Source organism: Rana temporaria, chromosome 3, assembly GCF_905171775.1.
Source record: "Rana temporaria chromosome 3, aRanTem1.1, whole genome shotgun sequence".
Taxonomy (NCBI): domain Eukaryota; kingdom Metazoa; phylum Chordata; class Amphibia; order Anura; family Ranidae; genus Rana; species Rana temporaria.
The window spans coordinates 179371208-179396473 of NC_053491.1; the positions used below are offsets into that span (position 1 = coordinate 179371208).

Genomic DNA, 25266 nt, shown 5'->3' on the forward strand with positions numbered 1-25266 from the left:
AATTCTCACCGGGCCTGCTTGATAGAAAATTCCTCGAACTACGGGAGGCGGGGTTCAGCCAGACGTCACACTTTAGCGATAGGGGGAAATGGAGGACCGTCGCGGAACTGGTAGACCCCGCGGGCCCATATAGGTTGGACCACATGAGAGCGCTCCAGCTGGGACATTTTCTGAGTACCATGCTACCCCCTGAAGGCACACAACAGCCACTCACTCCCCTGGAGGAACTCTGTACAGGGACAGGGATGGTCTCTCACACCCTGTCGCTGATGTATGGTATACTGAACACCCCGCCCGCTAATAGCCCTATTCCATGCCTCCTTAAATGGGAGAGGGACTTGGGCTGTTCCTTATCCACTAGTAAAAAACAACGCATTCTCAAACTCACCCACAAGTCCTCCATTTGCTCCAGGACCCAAGAAACAAACTATAACATTTTGACTCAGTGGTACAGGACCCCGGCATTGTTGCATGCGCTCTTCCCGGAGTCGTCGGACCTTTGCTGGCGCTGCCGGGAAGAGAGGGGCACCCTCCTGCAGGTTTTCTGGTCCTGTACCCGTCTACAGGGGTTCTGGAGTCAAGTACGTCGAATAACACAGAATTTTACTGACCGGGAAATCCCGGACGATCCATCTTTTTTCCTGCTCCATGCAACGGATATTCCGTTGCGGGTATACAAGAAATCGGTGATACGCCACCTTTCCACCGGCACACACACTGCCACGTTGAACAAGGTTTACATCGGGGGAGCCCTTAGAGACGTGTTATATTTAGACGTGCGCTATCATTCTTTGATGATATTACCATTAGAACTTATAACCCCCCAAGACCTGATCTGTAATGTCACATAAGTTGATATATTGCACTGTTGTTGATCTTGTAACCTGATCTGTGATGACACACAAGTTGAATGGTTGAATTACTGTGGCCTGTGCAGGCTGATCTTTCTGTTATAAAAAAAAAAAAAAAAAAAAAGTGTCCCCATATTATTATTTTTTTTTTCCCAAAATCTTTTATTCATTTTTTTACAAAACAGTACAATTAATACAACATAAAATCAATATACAGACTAACATATATGGTCTCAGAAAGTACCCTTTTCATTGAAAATATATAAAAAACTATATCCTCTTCTACCAATATTATGTACTACTCCTGGATTTCTCCATCATTCCACCCCAGGGCCAATCCTTCCCTTTTCACTCTCCAAGGGAGATACCCAGGAATAGGACCACACTACCTATACCCACATTGAATGGAGGGGGGGAGGACATATAAAAGAGAGAGAGAGAGAGAGATGGAGAGAGGGGGAAAAAAAAATATATGAACTACCCCATAGGAAGGAGAATAAAACTAAAAAAACATTTTCTCCTATATTGTAGAGGGGAAAGAAAAAAAGAAAAACAACACTTTCCCCTGTGTTGTGAAGAGGAAAAAAAAAAAAAACACACTGATTCCGACTAGGATATAGTGAGAAGTGTAGGGGTTAATCCCCTTATTGTGTATTTACTTGAGTGTACAAGACCAGGAGGGGGGTGTAAAAAAAAAGAAAAAGGAAGAAAGACACTAAGTCCCTCTAAAATACAGTGAAAAATATAGGGGTTAATTCCCCTAATTGTGTATTTACTTAAGTATAAAAAAAAAAGAAACACTAAGTCCTACTAGAATGTAGTGAGAAATATAGGGGTAATTCCCCTTATTGTGTATTTACATGAGTGTACAAAACCAGGAAGGAGTTGTAAAAAAAACAACACAAAAAAAAAGAAGAAAGACACTAAGTCCCTCTAAAATATCGTGAAGAGTATAGGGGCTAATTCCCCTTATTGTGTATTTACTTAAATATACGAAAACAAGAATGAGTTGTGGAGAGAGAAAAAAAAAAGGGAAGACACTAAGTCCATCTAGAGTATAGTGAAAGGTGTAGGGGTTAATTCCCCTTATTGTGAATTCACTTAAGTGTACAAAAATAAGAAGGCACGAGAAAAAAAAAAATAACCACATAATCAGAGAGGGAATAAAACAATTACCCCTATGTTGTGGGGAAAAAACAAAAACAAAAAAAAAGAAAAATAGAGGCACAAAAAACATTCTATTATATGGGCTATAATTTTCCCCTATTGTGCAAATTACCCACGTTTTGAAATATAGACCCCCACCACCGAAAAGAAAAAAAAAAAAAAAAAAAAAACAAGCGCGAGGGGAGGAGGGGACCCTTTAAGGGTTCCCATCAACGGTCTCCTCTATTCCCCTCCACCCTCTCCCTCCTCACCTCCCCCTCCCTCCCCCTAGCTCTAAAGTCCCTCCATCCCCTCCAGGTCATTTCATATCTTGGCCCAGACTCTACCTGAAAGGACCACAACTCCTCCATCACTTTCATTTTATCAATTTCTTGGAGCCATTCCCCTATCAAGGGTGCTCTTTTTTCCCTCCAGTTCCTAGGTATTAGTGCCTTGGCTCATGTCCCCATATTATAAAGTACCTGAACTCCAAACCCCATTGAAGTCAATGGGACCCGAACTTGAAAAATCAAAAGTCCCAATTTTGAAGGCTTATATGCAAGTTATTGGCCATAAAAAGGGTATGGGGGCCTGGGCACTGCCCTGGGCGACATGTATCAATGCAAAACAAACTTTTAAAAAATATTTTTTTTAAAGGAGCAGTGATTGTAATCCCCATTGATAACCTCAACCTATGACGAAACGCGTCTGGGACGTGCACTCAGTGACGCTACCGCACTCATTTTGAATGAGGAAGGGCTCTCGTTGCCGGCCGGCACATGTTTTTAATGCTTTGCGATTTTATATAAATTGTAAGTACAATTTTTTATACTAAAATAAACACCCCTAAACGGTATCACGCTATAGTCTGTTTCTATTCTGGGGGCCTACGTGATTTCTGAGTGGAAGGGCTGCTACTTATTTTGTGGAGGATTGGATGATTGGAGGATTTCCTGGGCAGCTGTCTTTTCTCCCTTGGATGATCTGATCAGGATTCTCTTGGATTCGGTGTCATTACTGAGCAGTGTAATTGCTCAAGGCTATTCCCTCTTATCAATCTGGTAAGAGGCTATCTATGTGGTGGTGGTTTCACTGATTAATCATACCCTTCACTGCGGTGTTGTCAGACTCCATCTGAAATATCCCTGCTGCATTTTTTTGTCTCATTTACATTAGGACATTTATTTGGACTATCTTTTATATTGATTATTGTTTTTCTCCGGTATCACAGCTGGCTTATAGAGTTGGCGCAGTTTTTTCTTTTCCTATGTTATTTATGTGTATATGCACTGTTTATTGCTGCCTTCGGGTTTAACATACTCACATTTTTTATTAATTTAAATTTATTTATTCTCTGGTTAGCGCAAATTTTTTGTTTCTAGTGATTGTAATGATGCTTGAAGTGAAACAATAAACATAAAAAATCACTTTTAATTTAGTGCCTGGGGGTCCCCTTAGTCTGCCTGCAAAGGGACACACCTCTACCATGTATAGAACCTTCTGCAGTAAAACTGACACGTATAAAGAAAAAAAAGACATTTAAAGGAGTTGCAAAGGCAGAAGGTTTTTTATTTTAATATATTCTATGCATTAAGATAAAAAACCTTCTGGGTGTAGCAACCGCCCCAGCACCCCCAAATGACTTACCTGAGCCCCTTCTCTTTCCGGCAATGTTCACAAATGTCTAAGCTGTCTGGGACACTCCTCCTGATTGGCTGAGACACAGCAGCAGCAACATTGGCTCCCACAGCTGTCAATCAAAGTCAGTCAGCCAATTAGGGGGAAAAGGGGGTGGGCCAGGCCAGGGTTCCATGTCTGAATGGATACACAGAGCTCTGACTTGGCTTGTGTTCCCCTGGAAGTTGGGAAGGGTACCTGTCAAAAACAGGTACTCATTCTACCCCTCCCCCCCTGAAAGGTGCCAAATGTGGCATTGGAGGGGGGAGGAAGCAGATAAGCAGAGGTTCCACTTTTGGGTGGAACTGGACTTTAAGCCCATTGGGCCAGATCCACGTAGATCGGCGCATATATAGGCCAGCGTAGCGCATCTCATTTCCGCTACGCCGGCTCAATTTAGAGAGGCAAGCACCGTATCCTCAGAGCATTTGCTCCCAACGTTGCGCCAGCGCAACGTAAATTCGTAGGCGTAAACCGGCGTAATTCAAAGTAGGAAGGAAGTGGGCGTGTTCCATTTAAATGAATCCCCAGCAGGGGATTTCTTTATTTAATAAACCTTTTAAACTTAGCTCCACGACCCGTGTGAATGTGGTATGAATGTACAGCAACATAATTGGAGCCTTGCCGTGGCGTTGCTGCTCCCAAGTCCTGCTTGGTGGACTTGGGCTAATCCAGTGTTTCTCAATTCCAGTCCTCAGGCCCCCCCAACAGGTCAGGTTTTCAGGATTTCCATTATTTTGCACAGGTGATTTGATCAGTTTCACTGCCTTAGTAATCACCACAGCCTTTTCATCTGAGGGAAATCCTGAAAACCTGACCTGTTGGGGGGGCCTGAGGACTGGAATTGAGAAACACTGGGCTAATCCAATGTGATGTGGATGTGGGGTGTGTGCTAGGGAACCACAGTGGTGTGCATGCGTGCATTCTCCTTGTGCCATGATGAATGTGTGTGTTTAACGTGCAAACATGTCTTCTGACTGCTGCTCCCTCAGCAGACGGGGTACCCTCGGTTAGGGGGGGATTGCGTGGGTCAGGGGTCAGGTCATCACGTAGGTCAATCTCCAGGCCCTTTCTCATGGCGTAGTTGTGTAGAATGCAACATGCACCGATGATCTGGCACACAAAGTTTGGGGAATACAACAGGGTCCCCCCGGACTTATCCAGGCATCGGAAATGGGACTTCAGGAGGCCAAAGGTGCGTTCCACCACTGCACGGGTACGTATGTGTGCAGCATTGTAGTTTTGCTCTCCTGTGGTTTGGGGAGCCCGGTATGGAGTCATGAGATGGGGCCCAAGTGCATATGCAGAGTCACCTGGAAGGGAAAAGACAGGAGGATGTTAGTCGTGCATGTGCCCCTCGTGATGTCTGCATCCTGGGGTCGGACAGTCATGCCTGACTCCCATGTCACTCACCAACCAGCCAGCTGTCCCCATACACGTTCTGTTCAAAATCTGTTGGGATGGTGCTTTGACGGTATATGTAGCTGTCGTGGCTGGACCCTGGGTGTTTGGCACGGACGTGCCATATGAGGCAATGGGCATCGGCTATCACCTGTACGTTGATGGAATGCCAGTGCTTCCGATTGCGGTATATGTGCTCTGTGTCACGGGGGGGCCGTAGTGCCACATGTGTGCAATCAATGGCCCCCACAGTGCGTGGGAATCTGGCAATTCTGTAGAAATCCTCCATTGCCTTCTGCTGCAGATGCTCCTGGGTGGGTCTGATGAAGTGGTGGGACATGCGTCTGAGGATTGCGGGGACAACCTGGTGCACACATCTGCTTATGGTGGATTGTGCCATCCCAGCCACTACTCCACTTGTACGCTGAAAAGATCCACTTGCAAGAAAATGCAGTGTTGCCACTACCTTGACCAGTGGCTGCACTGCATGTGCACGATGTGTCCTGCTGGTGATGTCATCATGCATGGTTCTGGCTATTTCCAGGATGGCATTAGGGCTGAATCTGAATATGCGATACACCTCCGAATCACCCATGCCAAAGACGTTCATGCGCGTGCGGTATATCCTCTCCCATGCCCTCCTACGAGTCGGTGGACCCATTAGTAGTGCTAGGACCACGCATGCCCCTGGCATGTTGGCACACAGATGTGTTGTCCTGCAAGTGTGGGTTCTCATCTTGCTCAGCTCGTCCGTAACACTGCTGCTGTAGCTACTCTCCAGCTGACCTGTGCACGCCTGGTGCAAAGATATTCCAGCTTTTTGATGGAATAACTTTAGGCCTGACGTACGACTTACGTGCACCGGGCGTAGCCTGCGTCGGGCGCACTTACATGCGTGAATCGGCGTATCTCCCTCATTTGCATATTTAAATAGGAAATCAATGTGAGCGCAAGATGCGTCGAGCTTAAATATGCGCCCACGATACACCGGCGTAGGAAAGTTGTGTCGATCAGAGGAACCCTATTTTCAGGCGTATCTTGTTCTGTGGGTACGAAACATAAATGTGCCGGCGCATATTTACACTTACGCTGCGTATTTGTAGATACGCCGGCGTAAGTCTTTCTGAATCTGGCTATGCAGTCGCTGTAAATCTGAGGGGTAGATCTGAAATGAGGGGAAGCTCTGCTGATTTTTATTATCCAATCATGTGCAAGCTAAAATGCTGTTTTTTTTTCCTTGCATGTCCCCCTCGGATCTACAGCGACTGCACTTCCAAGTGCACTTTCAGTGCACTTTCACATGCATTTTGCATTTGTAGTTTGCACTTGTAGAGCAAAGTGGATTTGCCTTTTGTAAATAACCCCCTATATTTAGTACTGTGCAGGGGTTAGGAGTGTTTATCCCACAAAGTATGAATCTCAAGTGTGCATAGCACAGATTGTGCAGAAGTCTGGAGTTGTTATTGCAAGTAGTGCAGGGGTCAGCAGTGGTTGTTGCACAGAAGGCAGGGGTCAGGAGTGTATTACGCAGAAAGTGCAGGGGTCAGGGATACGTAACAAAAATGCTACCGTACAGAGTACAACCAAAAATTCAAAATTTCCCTCCTTAAGGAGATACGACAACTCCTGTATCGAGACGCGTAGGGGAGGGGACAGGACAGCAGGAGAGTCTGTGCGAGGTTAAGGAGGTCTTTACCATATCCCGATCTCTGTACATCATTATGGCCTGTTTGAGAGTGGTGCACTTCCGCACCCACGCTGTGTGAGTACCCCAGCAGGGGATTTCTTTATTTAATAAACCTTTTAAAATGTTACTTGCACCATCCAAGTTTTTTTCTATCTTCTATGATCTGGAACATATACTAAGGAGACCTGGATCCCAGGATTGCCCAATAGAACCAAGGTGTGGTTCATAAGCATGCACAGACTAAGCTTAGCTGCAGGGTCGCATGCTCTGAGGTGAGCGTCCATTACCTTGGGGGAGCACTCTGATACATCTTTTTGGATCACTCACTGGGTTGTGTGGTTTTATGAACTGTAATACTTATCATTCTAGGAAAGCTGCTATTTGAATATCACATGCACTAAAGCACGTTCGAGTATTCATTATATGCACTGGCGCACCTAAAGAATATTTATACAAGGACTTGTGTGCCAATATATATTAATTCTTTAGGATTTTTTGTTTATCACCATTTTTTGATATTTATGCATGTTTTTACACTGTGTCGCATGATTATGCAGTTTGCACTGTACATTTAATTTTCTGGTATTTTTATCACTTACTGGACACTCACCAGTTTTTTGTAGTGGTGTGTGCACTACTAAGTTTCTCAGCGCTGCGTTTTGTTTATTCAACCAAAAATTCCCCCCTCCTCTTGATAAAAATTCTCCCCAAGCCCGTATTCCCCACAGTTTACATCCGCCCAACAGCCCCAATTTCCCACCCAGTACAGATTTTCTCCATCAGCCCTCAACTCCCCTCAGCACAGACCCTCCTCCCACCTACCCCTTAACCTCCCTGGCGGTAAACCCGAGCGTGACTCGGGGTTGATTTTTTATGCTAGGATCGGTAACCCCGAGTCACGCTCGGGCTGGACGTGCAGAGTGTGCAGCGGCGCGGCTTACCTTTCGCTGGATCCACAGGCAAGTTACTTACCTTGTCCCTGGATCCAGCGATGCCACCCCGCTGTGTGAGCGAGCGGGACCTCCTCGCTCGATTCACAGTCTCCCCGTGTGCCGCCGATCTCTGTTCCCTGCGACGTTACGACGCACGGGAGCAGAGAACGGCACCAAATTCAAAAAAGTAAACAAACACTTTACATACAGTATACTGTAATCTTATAGATTACAGTACTGTATGTAAAAAATACACACCCCCCTTGTCCCTAGTGGTCTGTCCAGTGCCCTGCATGTACTCTTATAAAAATAAAAAATGTCATTTCTGCCTAAAAACTGTAGATTGTCCAAAAGTGTCCCTTTATGTCAAAAATGGTTTTAGATCAGCTAGAAAACAGCGATAATAAATTATAATCACTTGCAGAAATGTGCGATAGCGATTTGTGGGGAAATTCGTCATTAAAAAAAATAAAAATAATGACAGCGACAATTCTGCAACTGAGCACATTTCAGTGATTTTGAGTTGATTACATTATTGAATAATTTTTATTATAATTATATTATTATTTGTTATAATTATTTATAATTATTTATTATATTATAATTTATAATTTTGTTTTAAAAAAAAAATCATACCCGGGATGCCTACAAGACTCTTGCTTGGTCAGATTTAAGTGAGTTATTTCTAAAAATTACAGGCCTACAGTATAAAACGCCAAATTTCCTTGCAAAATAATTGTACCGCTTTTGGTACGTAATTCCAGACAGAATCATACCGCCATGGAGGTTAAATACACCCCCCTCTCCAGACCAAGCCCTTGGCACAGACTCTCCAGTACGGACTACGCCCTCCAGCACAGACCCACTCCCTCCCCATCAATACAGACCATTTCTCCCCCTTTAATGCACTTACGAGATGCAATGCAGACCTCACATGCATTGGAAGTGGGTAGGGCCAGACTGGCCCACCGGGATACCGGGAAAAATCCCGGCGGGCCGGCTGCTTGGCTGCTCCTGAGGGCAGCGGCGCCTGAAACAAATATGGCTGCAGCCAGGCCGGCCGACATGCATCTGCGCATGCGCCAGCGCAGATCCGAACCTAACCGTGCTCGGGAAAGCCCGTTCATGCTCGGCAAGTTTCGGAAAGGCGGCGCATGCGCAGTGACACGATGGCGTTGGGGCCATTTTTAAAATGCGTGCCGCTCACTGAGGTGAGGTGAGGTCTCGTCTGGTGTGTGCAGCCTGTGCCTCTTCCTTCTTCCTACTTCCTACTTCCTACTTCTGACCTCCTGTTCCCCCCCCTCCACAGCCTCTGACCTCCTGTTCCCCCCCTCCACAGCATCTGACCTCCTGTTCCCCCCCTTCACAGCATCTGACCTCCTGCCCCCCTGCAGCCCCTGACCTCTGCAGCCTCTGTGCATGTGGAAGGAAAGAAGGCCTATCCCACAAATTTGTCAGAGAGAATCAGCCAAACCAATTACACAGTATCAGAGGCTGTAGAGGGGGGCTCTACAGCCTCTGATACTGTGTAATTGGTTTGGCTGATTCTCTCTGACAAATTTGTGGGATAGGCCTTCTTTCCTTCCACATGCACAGAATTCTCTGCCTCAAGTGTGGCTCTATTATACTCCTATGTAAGAAGTACCTTGAGAAGCTACCTGCTTGTTTGAACCCTCCTTGGACAATACATCAAGAAGATCACAGAGAGTAAAGCTGGCCATAATCACAGCAAATTTCTTTCCTGCAACCATGAGTCAGTGTTGATAGGGGAATCCCTCCAGTGGAGCCATTGAGTTCTTCAGACGGGAGGCCAGGGAGAGCCGTCTCTGCCAGGAAAATGCAGTGATTACTGCTAGCGGCTATAATAGCTGCCGGTAATAATCGCATGCAAAATCCAACAGGCTGATTGTACCCAAGTTGGTTGATCGATCAACTTGTGTACAATCAGCCTGCCCATACATGGTTTGAATCTTTGCCGGTCCCTGCTGAACTGGTCAAGGTTCAAACTGTCTATGGTCAGCCTAATGCAGCGTACACACCATCACTTTATGTGATGGAAAAAAACGACATTTTGTGTGAAGTAAAAAACGACGTTTTTGAAACTTCAATTTTCAAAAACGACGTTGCCTACACACCATCGTTTTTTCACAATGCTCTAGCAAAGCGAGGTTACGTTCACCACTTTTTTCCATTGAAGCTTGCTTCATAACTAGCTTCTGGGCATGCGCGGGTTTAAAAACGTCGTTTTTTGCTACACACGGTCAATTTTTGTGAAACAAAAAATGACGTTTTGAAAAACGACACATAAAATTGAAGCATACTTCAATTTTTTTTTGTCGTTTTTCACAAGACATAAAACGACGTTTCTCCCCACACACGGTCATTTAAATTGACGTTTTTAAAAATGTGGTTTTTTTTCATCACATAAAGTGATGGTGTGTACGCGGCATAATGCCCCGTACACACCATCACTTTATGTGATGAAAAAAAACGACACTTTCTGTGAAGTAAAAAATGACGTTTTTGAAACTTCAATTTTCTAAGACGAAGTTGCCTACACACCATCGTTTTCTCACAATGATCTTGCAAAGTGAGGTTACGTTCCACCACGTTTTACCATTGAAGCTTGCTTCTGGGCATGCGTGGATGAAAAAACGTCTTAGAAAACGACGTTTTTTGCTACACACGGTCAATTTCTGTGAAGTAAAAAGTGCACTTTTGAAAAACGACACATAAAATTGAAGCATGCTTCAATTTTTTTCTGTCGTTTTTTACAAGACATAAAACGACGTTTTCCCCCACACACGGTCAATTAAAGTGACGTTTTTAAAAACGTCATTTTTTTTCATCACATAAAGTGATGGTGTGTACGCGGCATAAGAGTATGCTCTTTCCTCAAAAAAACAAGTCTCACGCTTTGCCCTCTGGATGTTAAGTTTGCTTTTGTCCTTTTCAACACAAACTCCAAGACTGAAACCTTTTTCTCTTAGAAGACGTGGCCTTCCAAACCAGCCATGGAATTTCTTGCCCTGCCTCCCGCTTGCTTTATGCTCTCAAGCATACCCCATTTCATGTTGCAGAGTGTAAGAAATCACATTTATCCAACTGGAAATATATTTCATCTAGTTAAGTGCACTTTTTGAATGTAGTACAATATAAAGCAACTCTCTAAATTGCACGGAGCCACAACTGTCTAATAGCAATTCATCTGCTGAAGTGTACTTTTGGAATAGAGGGAATCCTAACAATGGGTATAAGAGGTTCCTTATACATATAACTTGCCGAAGAAAGAGACTAAATAATGAATTACACCAAATTTGCTAAAAATGCTTGTTTGATCTCAGATGTGTATTGAATTTTCTCTGCGGCATCTTTTTCATAATGAGTTTACGCATATTTGATGGATTTCTTTTTAGTAAAGTATTGTTTTACATAGTAAGCAGTGGCGAGTGGCGACACTAGGGTTGGTGTCACCTGGTGCAGTAAAACATGGTGTCACCCCCCCCCCCAGGCTAGTAAAATAGGGTATCATCACCATACACCTCCCCCCACCGCCCTCACACTTCTACTACACCTATTTCCACCACTCCATATACCCTTTATACTCCCCTATACTCACCTCTCCTCATACCCCCTCTACTATCCACCTTTCCTCTCCACATACCCCTTCTACTACTCACCTCTCCTCTTCACGTACCCCTTCTACTACCCACCTCCCATCTCCACATTTAGGGCCATATTCTGAGTAAAGTTACGATGGAGTAACTCAGGATACTCCATCGTAACTCCCTTTTTTGACCCGTGTATCTATGCTCCTGATTCACAGAATCATTTTTGCATAGATACACTTAAGATCCGCCATCTGTAAGTCACTTACACTGGCGGATCTTAAATGCAATGACGCCGGCCGCCGCTAGATGGCATTTAAGTGAAGGAGTCATTTGCGTATGCAAATGATCCTTCTACGCCGATTCACGAACGAGTTCGCGTCGCGTAACCGTCGCTAACGTCGTTTGCGTAAGCGGAAACTTACCCCTGCTATATGAGGGGTAAGTTTCCGCAAGTCTCGCATAGGCCATGTTACGGATGGCGTCGGGTCCCCGTCGTGTTTTTTCGTCGGATACGTCGTTTACGTAAGTCGTTCTTGAATACGACTTTACGTCAATGACGCACACGTCGGCGTCATTGACATTTTCCGCCCAGAACTGGAGCATGCGCACTGGGCTTTTTGCAGCCCGGCGCATGCCCAGTTCTTTTGTATCGGGGGCGCGCTTCATTTGAATAGAAGCCGCCCCCTTGGAGATCCGCCAGGCTACGCCGGGACACTTACACTCCGCTGTCCCAACTTATGGAGCAAGTGGTTGGGGAATACAACACCTGCTCCAGTAAGTTGGGACAGCGGAGTGTAAGTGCCCTAAGCGAAGCAGGCTCGATATTTACTCAGAATATGGCCCTTAGTTACTATTATCCACCTCTCCTCTCCACATACCGGTTCTACTACCCCAATACCCACTTCTCCTCTCACAGGCACCCCCCACAATCTTCCATTGCAAAGACAGTCCCCTTATTTCTCCATTACTCTCTTCTTCTCTTCATATTTATCCACTTTTAGTCCTCACATTCTATTTCCTCCCTTTTATTCATTGCTGGCAGCCCTATGCTCGCACCCCTCACATGCTATAGTCACCTGCCCTCTCATATCACAGCTGCCATTATGCTGTCTCCTCGGCACCTCCATTCACATATACAGCACCCCGGCATTCCTCCCTCTCACACAGCTCTCAGTTCTCCCTCCCCTCGCCCATCCCTTGTATACCTCCCTATTTTTTCTCTCCCTCTCTTTCCCGCCACCACCATTGCTGCACAGTGCACAACACTTCTGTCTGGCCACTATCCTCACTTTGGGCTCCCTCCCCACCGAATTGGACGGGGAACCTTTAAGCTCAGATCCGAACCTAGCCTATCCGAACAATGCTCCCCGCATAAAAAATGTATAGGAAAAAACTGCACCAGAACCCAGATAATGTGAAAAAGCTTCCAGCACTCAAACAAACAAAGTTAAATAGGATAAATAGTGCAGCGCTAAACAATCAATGGTGAATAATAAATATACTGAAGATACCACAGTATAAATTAAATAGTGAATATACTGAAGATACCACAATGTAAATAATGGTAATCAAAAATGAAAAATAGTGAAAAAATATCTAATAATATATAGGGAGCCAATTAGGCTTAAATGAACAATCCAAGAGTCCATACAAAAAAAAACACAAGGTGACGTGATCCATCCCAATGGATGGCACAGGATACAGGAGTAACAAGTTGACTGCTGAGATACTCAAATTCCTCAAGCAATAAACAAATAAGGTACTCTTACTGCAACTGGTGGACTCATCTGTTATATAACAGTGGGTCAGACACGCTTGGGGTCTCAAGGACCTGGATCGATGTAGGAGGATCTCTGTGGTTGCCCGAGGGTCTAGATCAATCCTGTAGAAAGTAATCCGGTACCCTGGAACATGGAAAAAGCACTCCTTCCACTAGCAAATAAATGTCAATGTAGATCTGTACAAGCTCCAAATAAAATATAAAAAAGGGAACAAAAGAGAAAAATGCTCCCAATGGTGCAGGCCAAAAAAAACAATTCAGGTTTATTTAGTAAAATTGACATACAGGAAATGACAAAAATAGAATTAAAGTGATCACAATGAAACAATTTGAAAAGCAATGTGGGGTGCAGCAATGCTAGACCGACGCGTTTTGACTAAGAGAGTCATCAACTCCGGCAACCACAGAGATCCTCCTAAATCGATCCAGGTCCTTGAGACTCCAAGCCTGTCTTACCCACTGTTATAGAACAGATGAGTCCACCAGTTGCACCCATTTGTTTATTGCTTGAAGAATTTGAGTATCTTAGCAGTCAACTTGCTACTCCTGTATCCCGTGCCATCCACTGGGAAGGATCACGTCACCTTGTGCTCATTTTATATGGACTCTTGGATTGTTCATTTAAGCCTAATTGGCTCCTTATATATTATTAGATATTTTTCATTTTTTGATTACCGTTATTTACATTGTGGTATCTTCAGTATATTTACTATTTAATTCATACTGTGGTATCTTCAGTATATTTATTATTCACCATTGATTGTTTAGCGCTGCACTATTTATCCTATATTAAATGCTCCCCGCATCCCTATTGTCTCTAGGATTGCCATGTAGGTTTCACGCCGCCCTTTTTGTAAACATTTGAGTTTCATGAATCATGTTGGTCGATAAATGATGCGGTCGGACTGATGGGTCAACACCAGAGGGGTCGGATTTCACTTCCTACTTGATGGTGTTACCTCTGGCGGGTGTCACCCAGGTGTGGTCCTCACCCCCCGCACCCCCATAGCTACTCCACTGAAAGTAAGACAATTTTTTTATATATGTAGAATTGTTTTATTGACCTTTATAGTCCATCGTATATAGAGATTGTTGTGAGGGAGTTACTTTCTCACATTAAATATAGTACCAGTGGTGTGATTCTTCGATCAGTGACATCCTCTGGGTGGGTTAATTAATTACATATATATTTTATGCCAGAGAATTGGTATTACAGTAAAACCTTGGATTGCAAGCATAATTTGTTCCGGAAGCATGCTTGTAGTCCAAAGCGCTCTTATATCAAAGCAAATTTGTCCATAAGAAATAATGGAAACACAAATGATTGGTTCCACAACCATTTATTCATAAGTCCTTCAGTTTAATGTCCATATAAAAATATTATAGCAATGTGACCAGGTTGTGTAATCATAAAATGTCCATCCACAAATGGAAGCCTCCACAAGGGGATTGGAAGCAAAATCCAGCAGGAGGTACAGAGTATAAAAGAGAATAGAGGTGCCACTAAGTGTAGCAATATGGTTGCATTTAATGAAGTTACAACATTTAGCAACTCATATGGTTGATGATTGAAAGAGGCGCATCTAAGGGCCCTTTCACACTAGCGGACCGTATGTCCGCATTTTCATCCGTCCATTTGCGGATGAAAACGGGACATACATGGGTCCCTATGTGATTACGGGTGTCAGCGGATGAACATCCGCTGACACCCGTAATTTGTCCGCCTCCGCAAAGATCCACATTTGCAGATGGAAGAAATCCTATTTTTCTTCTGTCTGCCGGTTCGGATCGGATCAACACGGACATACGGTCCGTGTTCGTCCAATCCCCCATAGGGGAGAGCGGAGGAAAGACAGGGCGGTCCCTGCACAGTGTGCGGAGACCGCCCTGTCAGCTGCCAGCTCAGCAGGGATTTTACGGAGGATCCCCGCTGAGCAAAGCGGACACACGGAGCGGATTATTACTGATCCGCTACGTGTGAAAGGGCCCTTAGTATGCAGGCATCTGGGGTAAAGATATTCACATAGACCATCCTCTGCACCACCGGCTCTCATCGATGTCAGTCTGCAATTGTGACCAGGAAGACTACCCTGCAGTAGAGCGATCTGAAAGCGAGGCTTGAACCGCTCGTGGAGCGCAGTGTGGAAGGGATGATGTTGATGGTGGTGGGGAGGATGGTCTATGTGAACAGCTTCACCCCAGATGCCTGCATACTTAGATGTGCCTGTTTTAATAATCAACCATGTGAGTTGCTAAATGTTGTACCTTTATTAAATGTAACCATATTGCCACACTAGGTGCCTCTCTTCTCTTTTATACCCAGTTGTTACATGACGCTACTTGTATATCAAGACATCGCTTGTATATCAAGTCAAAATGTATTTAAAAATCTTGCTTGTCTTGCAAAACGCTCTTAAGCCAAGTTACTCTCAAACCAAGGTTTTACTGTATTATATTTAGGGGTAATTATAGACACCCACTTGGTTTACTGCTCTGGATGGATTATTATCCTCCAGGAGAATATAAGACAATTGCCACTTTTAATAATTGTATGAAGGTAGTTGATTATTTTTCAAGGGCATTATTAATAATGAATTTTGTGTATTGTGGAATATTAGAGTGCATTCCCTTTTCCCCAAATTTTTTTTATTTTTATTCTTTTATTGGTAATAGATAATTGTGAGTCACATACCACCCTACATTTGGTGGATTTATAGAGATATGGAGAATACATAATTTTTTTTTTGAATAATCATTCTAAATGGTAACAGCGCTGTAAAGAGCAGAGCTGGACCCATTGGCGTATCTAGGGTATGGCAGCCATGGCAAGTGCCATGGGCGCCATATCAAGGGGGTGCTGGTGAGTGGCTGGGCAGCAAGGCACTTACCAGGGTCTGATGGTCTCTTCTTCCCTCCAGGCTCCCGAGCATAGGCTGGATCTCCTTTTCAGCACCTTTGCTAATGGACAATGGCAGCGCTGCAAGTGGGACTATTTCTAATTTCTTACTCCTGTGAGTACAGTCACTGGTCGCGGAGTAGGCAGGCAGTCGCATTTTTTGAGGATGCACACAACATTGTGCCAGTAAAAGTCTCTGCATGAGACATGGATGCCTGTACCCTGTGTGAATATGCCCTCACACTTGGGTTTGGGAGGGTAGTAAAAGCGTCATGTATGTCTTTTTACTGTCCCCAACCACTTCCCCTTATTTTGCAAATCAGCTGAGGGTGGATAATATATGCTGTGGCCATAAAGCGTTTTGCATAGCAAAAAATTATCTCTGCTGCATTCAGCCACAGCACTCCCCCCTTTCTCCCAGGCTCTAGCATTCCATCTGGTCGGATTGACAGCGCACAAAGAAGAAGGAGGAACATCCGTTTCTCCCTCTCCTCTGTGATAACTGAGGCCATAAGATTTCATCACTTCCAGTATCGGTTCTGCATTTACCTGGCTGGTATCAGCTAAGAAAGCAGCCAATGTGCCTTGGAAGGCAGAGTAGGGATCAGGGGGTCTAATAAACCCCATATTTCTCCATAAAGAGGATATGTCACTACCTAAGGTTTCACAAGGGATGATAAATATCACTTGAAGATAGCTGAATTTTTTTTTTGAGGTTGGGGCAGGGTCAGGGATGGGCCCAGGGGTGGGGTCATGGGCCCCATCAGGTAGGCTGTAGGGGGCCCCATGATATCTAACAGCGGCCCTGGTCTCTGGTAAGGGGGGGGGGGTGGGGGCACAGACTTTGGCAGTGGCTGTGTATGTGCAGAACTGCAGAAAGCATTAATTCCCAGTCACACTGTGTGTGGGAGGACTGGGGAGCAGCAGAGAAATAAGAGCTCAGCCTACTATGCTGGAATTTGTAGTCCCATGGAGGTGGGGAAATGCTCGCACATACTGGAGGGGGCTGGTCATATAAAGTAAATGGCTCTGTCCTGTTACAGGGCTGCCACGGCTGACCTGACCCCTGTCTAGAAACACTTATTGTCTGGCACACTGCTTTAAGGGGAACTCTGCAGAAGAGACCCCCTCACATCAGATGCCCCACTATAGCCCAGTCTGCAGAGATCCCCTTTGTGTCAGAGTACCCCCCCCCCCCCTTACAGTGTATATAAAGATGACACCAGAGTCCACAGCATTCTTTAGGAGTCTAGCACTCTGTGGATTCCAATGTAAGGGGGGCTCTCTGGGAACTCTAAGGGGGAAACTGTTATAAGATGTGATGCTATTGACTCTGGTGTAAGGGGTAATGAAAGAGCTTGACTTGTAGTTTTGTTAGCTGTTTTTTTTTTTTTTTTTTGTGTTAAGGTTATCTGAAAGATGTGTTTCAAATGTTTTGACAGGGGCGCAGATTCAGTGCTTGCCATAGGCGCCATTTTCACTAGATACGTCCCTGGCTGGACCACATCTATGAATCCAAAACTAGCTTATTAACTGTAAAATATTTATTTACAAACACAAAGAACTGGACAACAAATTGGTTTATTAACTTTATTAAAAACATCGGTTTATTTCCGTTTATAGAAGCGTCACACTTACATTAGATAACAAAACAAGTAAAACAAAATACCTATTAAATATGCACCGAGGAAATAACCTTTTCTGGTTATTCCTAGGAATGCCAAATTCTGGTGACACTGTATAAACAACATTCAAATCACGTTATATGCTCTCAAATTCAGTTTTTGAAAGCAACGAACAACATATTGTCAAAATAAAACATTTTACGACATACAGTACAGTGCAATTATAACAAAGAAACTGGGAGTCATTTAAACACATCGTTCTGTAGAGCAAGTATTGAAATTTGGTACTCTGACAGTGAATCGCAAAATTAGTAAATTATTGGAAATGTTTTTTTTTTTTTTTAAAACAAGAAAATTGTAAATGTTTAAGGTGAGCAACTATGTGTTCTTACGTGGCTGACTTGGAGCCAACTACTATCCAAAATGATATCGGCATTATTTAAATATCTCCCATATTTCAGTGTACTACATAATGTGCTTAGTTTTACAATGCATACTTCAAGTATTTATTGGTTTCAAATATCAGAATATCCCATAAAGTCAAATATACACTGAATAATTTCATCATTATAAATACTGGTTAATAGTACTGCATTTTTACACACACACCAGAAAATAACTAATGTCTAGTCTGCAGAATTTTGTAAAAAGACAGGAAAACCTGTAAAATGGTGATTACAGGATAAGTAACTTGTTCACACCAGTGTATTGAAAATCACATTACAACTTTCTAACAAAGTCTGCACAGAAGATGTAGTGAGCTACACACAATGGACAGTGTCAGTGTGGTAGCAGAAAGTCACAAATCCTTGGCTCCCCTCTATATATTAAAAAACTGAACTACATGCAAGCAACTATATGTACTACTGCGCATGCATGCATACGTCATCAGACCGTTCTCATCGGTTTAACCGATCATGTGTACGCGGCCTTACACAATCACACATTGACATGTTTTGCCAGCTTGCCCGCTGTCTGGTTTGATTGCAAAGAAGAAGTTAGATAAAATGTGCACGCCCGTTTTCATCTTGCTTGTGGGCATTTGAAGCCCACAAGCATTTACTTCCTGCTTGCAGTGATGCTGAGCTACCAGCATTCCTTTCTCGTTCCCGCACATGCTCAGTTTTAACGGCATTCTCTGACTGTAGTAATCGCTTCACTTCCTCGAGAACTCACGGCGGGCCTCTGCAGTGACTCCTGGGAACAATGACACGAACTCCCAGGAGTCACTGTAGCGCACAGGAAATTACGAAATACCCGCAAAATACCCGCAGTATCATATACAGGAAACAGAGATGAATAGGATAACTCCACTTTCATGGGGAAAAAAATAGCAAAAAAAAAAAAGAAAAGTTATACCATATACAATTGCGACACAAGTCATATTGTAATTAAATGTTATTAAATGTTACCTTTCCTTTTCAATTTGCAGCTCTGTAATTTTCCGTAAAGTGCAATGCAATATGGCAACCTGGAGATGTTCTGTACACAGAATTTGTACAGCACATCCCCCAGAAACATCCTTTCCTGCTTGTGTGATTGGCTCACCGATTTTCCCAAGTCTACACTAAGATACAAGTAAGATTTTTGGCTTCCCCTGCAATAAAATATTCATTTTTGGTAAGATTCTCCGAATAGGAAATCACATCGAAAGGGTTGCAGACCCTGCAATTTTCCTCATTAGAGGCCTGATTCTGCATCAGGTGGTTGATAATTATGAAACCACTCCCATTAGACTCACCTAGCACAGGGGCACAGAGGAACAAACAGTGATTCATTTGGAATAACAAAAGGTAGGAATCTGCAACAAAGTTTGTTAAAATCCTTGTAATGTACAAAGATCACCCAGAGGGAAATGTTTTTTCCTTAACAAAAGTGGAGTTACGCGTTAAAGTTGCTTCATTCTGCACAAAATGTATTATAAGCATATACGTTATCTCATAGGTATGGGTAAAGCAGCAGCAACATCTTTCTACTATCTATTGCTGCCTTGTAGTAATGTACAAGTGGGACACACTGACACTGCCACGTAGAGTTTAGGTGCAGATTAATTGAAAAATCACATTGGTATGAATAAGCCCCTTTGACCTGTTCTGTCACAATTATATTAACTTGCAATGTCACTATTTATATCCAGGTTCATTGTAATTTTCAGTGTATATGTAACCTAATAACTATTACATACATTGTACTGTTCCTATACAAATGTAAATTATATTTTAAAATGATCATCATCTACTGTGGTTAAAAACCCCTACTGCCCTACCTATTTTGTCTTTATTGTATTCTTATACTTTTCTTTCTGTATTTATCCCTAAAACCTAATAAAAATGTTAAAAAACAGTAGTGATGGAATGGAAAAAAAAGTATATTGTTATTGCATTTAGGAATGTTAACAGGATTTCCGTTTTTATAATGAAATCAGTATATTGGCTAGTATATGCTTCCCAGTACCCTTTTAAGTTACATACACATGTAACTTAATGTGGCTCATGCGTATGGGCACAGAGGGGCATACACTGTCAAGAAGGAATGTATTTTACACTTGTTTGCTCACAGCTACAGCCAGGAGCCTGTACAAATTAATGATAGATGTAACCACACATCTGGGCTGTTACAAATGTATAGGGATGGATGAATCGTCCTGGGCTTCTGCATCCAGGGCTGCTCATCTGTACAGCCGAGGGAACTGTCAGCCTGTCATCGATATATAAAAGCTGCTGGCCACAGCTGTAGGCAACCACTTGCAGAAATTAGCTCCTTCTTGGGCCCTCTGCTCCCACATGCATGGCTCTTGGTTTGTTTGCACCCAATCCTTTCACTGTTCAGGGAATAACGCTATTTGGTTTGATTCAACCCTACAAGGCATGTATTACTGTGACCTTGGTTCCACTAAACCAGTATAGGCCCACTAAACCAGTAGAGGGAATGTGCTTTTGCTTGTGTGCTCATTTATCCAGTGCTGTTGTATGACAATGGTACATATCAAGATGTGCTCATGATCTGTAAACTACATTTAAAGTGGAACTAAACCCATCAATTTAGCTGCTTCTCAAAACAGTTACATTCAAGCCATGCTGTGAATGATAACTGTCACATTTACTTGTGCTCCCAACCGAACTGTCAGACCATCCAATGTCTGGTGTCATAATTAATCACATGTGCAGCACCATGGCAACTACAGATATAACAGAGGCTAAAATGGCAGCTTCTTTGGGTGTATAGGGTGGGAGGGTTTAGTTCTATTTTATTTATAGGCAAATCATATATTCAAATATTTTATAAAAATAATAGTTCATCAATATGTTATTATTAATAAAAGGAAAGCACTGCCTTCCTTGGGTCCAGTAATAGATGAAAATGTGGAAAAATATTACATATACAATACATGTTGAATTTTAAGGAGTTGTTTTTGTCTTAATGGTTAACTGCAAGACATATTTACTTCAAATTCTACACCAGACTACAGCTATGAAAATACTCAAAATATGATAATTTATGTTTATTCTAACCTGACAACTAAAAATAAACCATTGCAAAAATATATAGCATATTATCTATGTACAGCATATATACATATAAACAAACAAATAACTCTGAACCAAGAATATCCAATGCATAGAGTTGTAACTTTCAGGTTGTGCGACGATGTAGCGTGATAAACTATTCCCACTTGCTGGTGGCTATTTTATCTTGTATAACTACAATATTGAATTCATGATACACATTAGCCTGATATGTTTCATATGACTAATACATGATGGATCTGATCACGTAACTTCTTACTTTAGTCTACAGTGATTATGCCATTATTATTATTGTTTCACTCAAACTATGGCAAAAATTTATTAAATTTTTATATGTGAAGACCAATTTAATAATTCAAATTTCCCATGTAACACAATGGTAATCTTGTAAGGATCAGAAGAGTAATTTCTTTATCATTTCACCATGAAATAAGAAGAACAATACATTTAAACATGTTACGAGATAGGTAATATATGTAATAGCCACAGAGCCTGGCTCCAGCTCAGTATGAAAAAAGTGCACTCACGATAATGTGCTGCTCTCTTTACAAAAGTACAGTATTGCATTGCAGTTTGCTTAAGGAAAAAACTGCAAAGGTGGTCACAAACAACAACACTACCAACACTATATTTACTAATTAGACTCTACACTATAGCTTAGAAAACTAAACATTTGTTCCCTCTGAGAGTAACACAACAAGCACGCACAAATACACATCATCTCTGGCTACTTTACCCAGCAGCTTCCAAGCTCCTCTACACCTCCTAATTCAACATGCAGAGTTTTAGACTACAAGATCTTATTAACTGTTATTTTCCCCACTAATTTACTTGAAATAGTCACTTATGCTGAGCATAAATGGACAGGCTTTTTCATCCATACAATGAAGGAACTATTGTTTAGTTATTGTACAAGTGATTACAGAGCAGCATAGTTACGCAGCAGTGTGTTCTTTATGATTCCATTCATTCTCTTTCATATGGTTTTCCAAATTTTGTCTATCGCTTTCCTTTAATCTAGAACATAAGTATATGTCATACTGACTGAAGTCCTGCTATTGCTTACGTTAATAAGACCAGCCATAAAGGGCAAATTGCTCACAGAGAACATGTAGTAAGAGATCTGCCCATATTTATCTGGATTGCCAAGACCTTCATGATTTTTTTTCCGATTCTGCTGGCCTTGTAATTCAATTTAGAAAAGTTTAGATTTTTCTAGTACATAGGGAAGTGCAGCGTAGAGCACTTCCATGGCTCACAAATGCACAGTTTGATTTGGAATTAAATTCATAGCTGCCTGATTGTTGAAAGAAACCTATAAAACGTATTTGCAAATATTGGTCCAGGGATTAAGGCCCCCTGTTCTCCACACCACAATCAGGTTGGCAGAGAAATGTGGTCTTCAGCAATAAGCACGTTATAATGAACCACAACAAACTTTAGATCTTTACTTTCTAAATCGTAGTTCTTTAGATGTTTGCTGTCTAAATCTTAGATCTTTGCTTGCTAAATTTTATATCTTTGCTTTCTAAATCTTAGATCCTTACATCTTTGCTTTCTGAATCTTAGATCTTTGCTTGCTAAATCTTAGATTTTTAGATCTTTGCTTACTAAATCTTAGATCTTTGCTTTACTAAATCATAGATTTTTAGATCTTGCTTGCTGAATCTTAGATCTTTAGATCTTTGCTTTCTAAATCTTAGATCTTTAGATCTTTGCTTTCTAAATCTTAGATCTTTGCTTGCTAAATCTTAGATCTTTGCTTTCTAAGTCTTAGATCTTTGCTTGCTAAATTTTATATATTTTGCTTTCTAAATCTTAGATCTTTAGATCTTTGCTTGCTAAATCTTGGATTTTTTGATCTTTGCTTTTTAAGTTTTAGATCTTTGTTTGCTAAATCTTAGATCTTTGCTTTCTAAATCGTAGATCTTTACTTTTTTTGAGTTCTTCATTCTCAAATACTGATAAAACGGACAGCTGATGGTTATGCCCAACTGCCCGATTAGCAGACTTTGCCAACCCATGCCACGTTACCTTGCTTTTTTAATAAAAATGGGTATATCTTTTGAAAATCTACTGTTGTTCAGTTTTCAATAAATACACTTAAATAACTTCCAACAAAGAAAGAAACACTTAAAATAAGAAAAAGACTACAAAATACTGTGCCCCTCGAGTATAACCAACATTCAATACTAAACAACCATAGCAGCATTCTACATCTAGCAATAAAAAAACAAATGCAACATGTATATTTATTTCCTCGTAAGCACACAATTCCTGGTCAGTCATTTAAAATAATTACCGTAGATACATGGGGCTATTGAGCAAATTCTTGTGAATGTAAAGTCAAAGCTGCTGGAAGCTATTTTTTCTTTGTGAGAAAAAATGTCCCTAGGTGTCATTAATCTGAGGTATAGACACGTATGACACCCTTCATTGGTTATACCATACAAACAATAAGACCATTCATATTCTTATACAATTATAATATATGGGAAGATCAGATTGTTGGGTAATTTCCTCCAAAGACCAGTCCACAACATATGAATAGATTAGACATTAATCTATTTTTTTCTGTAGCATTTTCTCAAGATACTCCCAATATGGAATAAAAAGTGACAACTGTCACATCACATGTTGTGTTGTATAGTGTAAATAATAGCCAAGTGTAGGATTATTGTTTTTAACTAAGCAATGGGTGACAATATGGCTAATTTTATGTATAATGCATACTTTAAAACACTTGGGAGTCTATTTATAAATTTTTCCACCCAAGATTCACACAACTTTATCCCAAGATTCACACGTTTTTTTCAATTGAAAAAAAGTTTGAATCCTAGATGAAAGCTAAATGAATATTTTGTGAACCTTTTTATAAATAGACCAATTCAGTTCATTTTGGTTCTGCAAAGCAGCTTCATGATTCAATTTATATGCTGGTTCCCTGATCAAACAATTTTAAGTAAGTCTTTACAATGAAATGTTGTAAACTATAACTTTTTAGAACTTAGATAACAACATAGAATGCCATGGTTAAATAAATCAGTACTATATTAAAACTGGTCAATAGTAAAATTGAATATACTGTATATACTGTACATCACTATAATGAGGGTTTTCAGGAAAACTAGTGACTACTCTATGTAGACACATGTAAAACTAGGAAAGGTGTGGAATACGTGTTCCATTTACAGTGTTAAAGAATTTCAATATGGGTAACGACAGTAGTGATATCGGTCGGATACATTGCAGTGATTTACAACAATGTAAGTTAAAAGCACAATACATAAAAACTCTCCAGGAGTAGAATAAATGTACAGTTGTATATACAACTGTAAGTTCAAAAAAGACAGAGAAAACCTAATGTCGGATTGTAAAATGGCAAGCACATTGTGATAAAGAAACATAGACTACAACAAATGCAGACTTTCCCTACTGAAATGTTTGTGCCTTTGACTGTGGTAATGGAGGGAAGCAGCCACCATGTAGTCATACTTAGTTTCCATTTTCTTTTCCTCCTGCGTGAGCCCAGTCATAGATCACTAAAGGAATACTTACTAGGGAGAACAGCAAACCCAGTGCAAAGAAAGCAAATGCCTGCAAGAGAAATGTAAGATATATTGTTAAATGGATACTACAGTCTAGTAACCTCCACCCAATGATTCACTGTATAGGTCAATACCTAGCATAGGTTTCAGTGCCAACTGTGAAAACAAGAACTTAGATATGCTTACAACCATTCACTTGTATGACTGGCTGTACTCACCTATAGCAACTTTCCAGGTATTGAAATGCACCAGGAATTTTACACTTGAGCATTTTGAGCCCCAAAAAAGTGACTTATTCATTCTAAAAGATCCTCAAAGATCACAACAAAGATACTAAAGTCAGGGTTCAGTCTGTTTCTAATGGCTTAGGGCTCAATCACACCAGGCGTGCTGGAACTGAGCATTGTAGCATTGGAGGGGGACACCATAAGAGGAGGACCGGGGCTGCGCTGTGCAAAACCATTGCACAGAGCAGTAATGTATTATTTTTTTTTATTTTTTTATTTCCTTTAGAATCACTTTAAGTTCATGCTGCTTACAGGTATAAAATGCGACACCTTCGGTTCAAATACTGGGCTGTTCTAA

At 41.8% G+C, this 25266-nt stretch overlaps 1 protein-coding gene across 2 annotated transcripts in view; it reads right to left on the minus strand.

Moving 5' to 3' along the window:
* Positions 1-23371: 23371 nt before the first annotated feature.
* SLC38A1 (solute carrier family 38 member 1) overlaps positions 23372-25266 on the minus strand; it is a 118767-nt gene continuing 116872 nt past the window's right edge. For both annotated transcript variants that reach the window (XM_040343907.1, XM_040343906.1), the window contains exon 16: positions 23372-24730. In XM_040343907.1, coding sequence (XP_040199841.1) covers positions 24629-24730 — 102 coding nt within the window. In that variant the 3' untranslated portion in view covers positions 23372-24628. The remainder of the gene's footprint in view (positions 24731-25266) is intronic.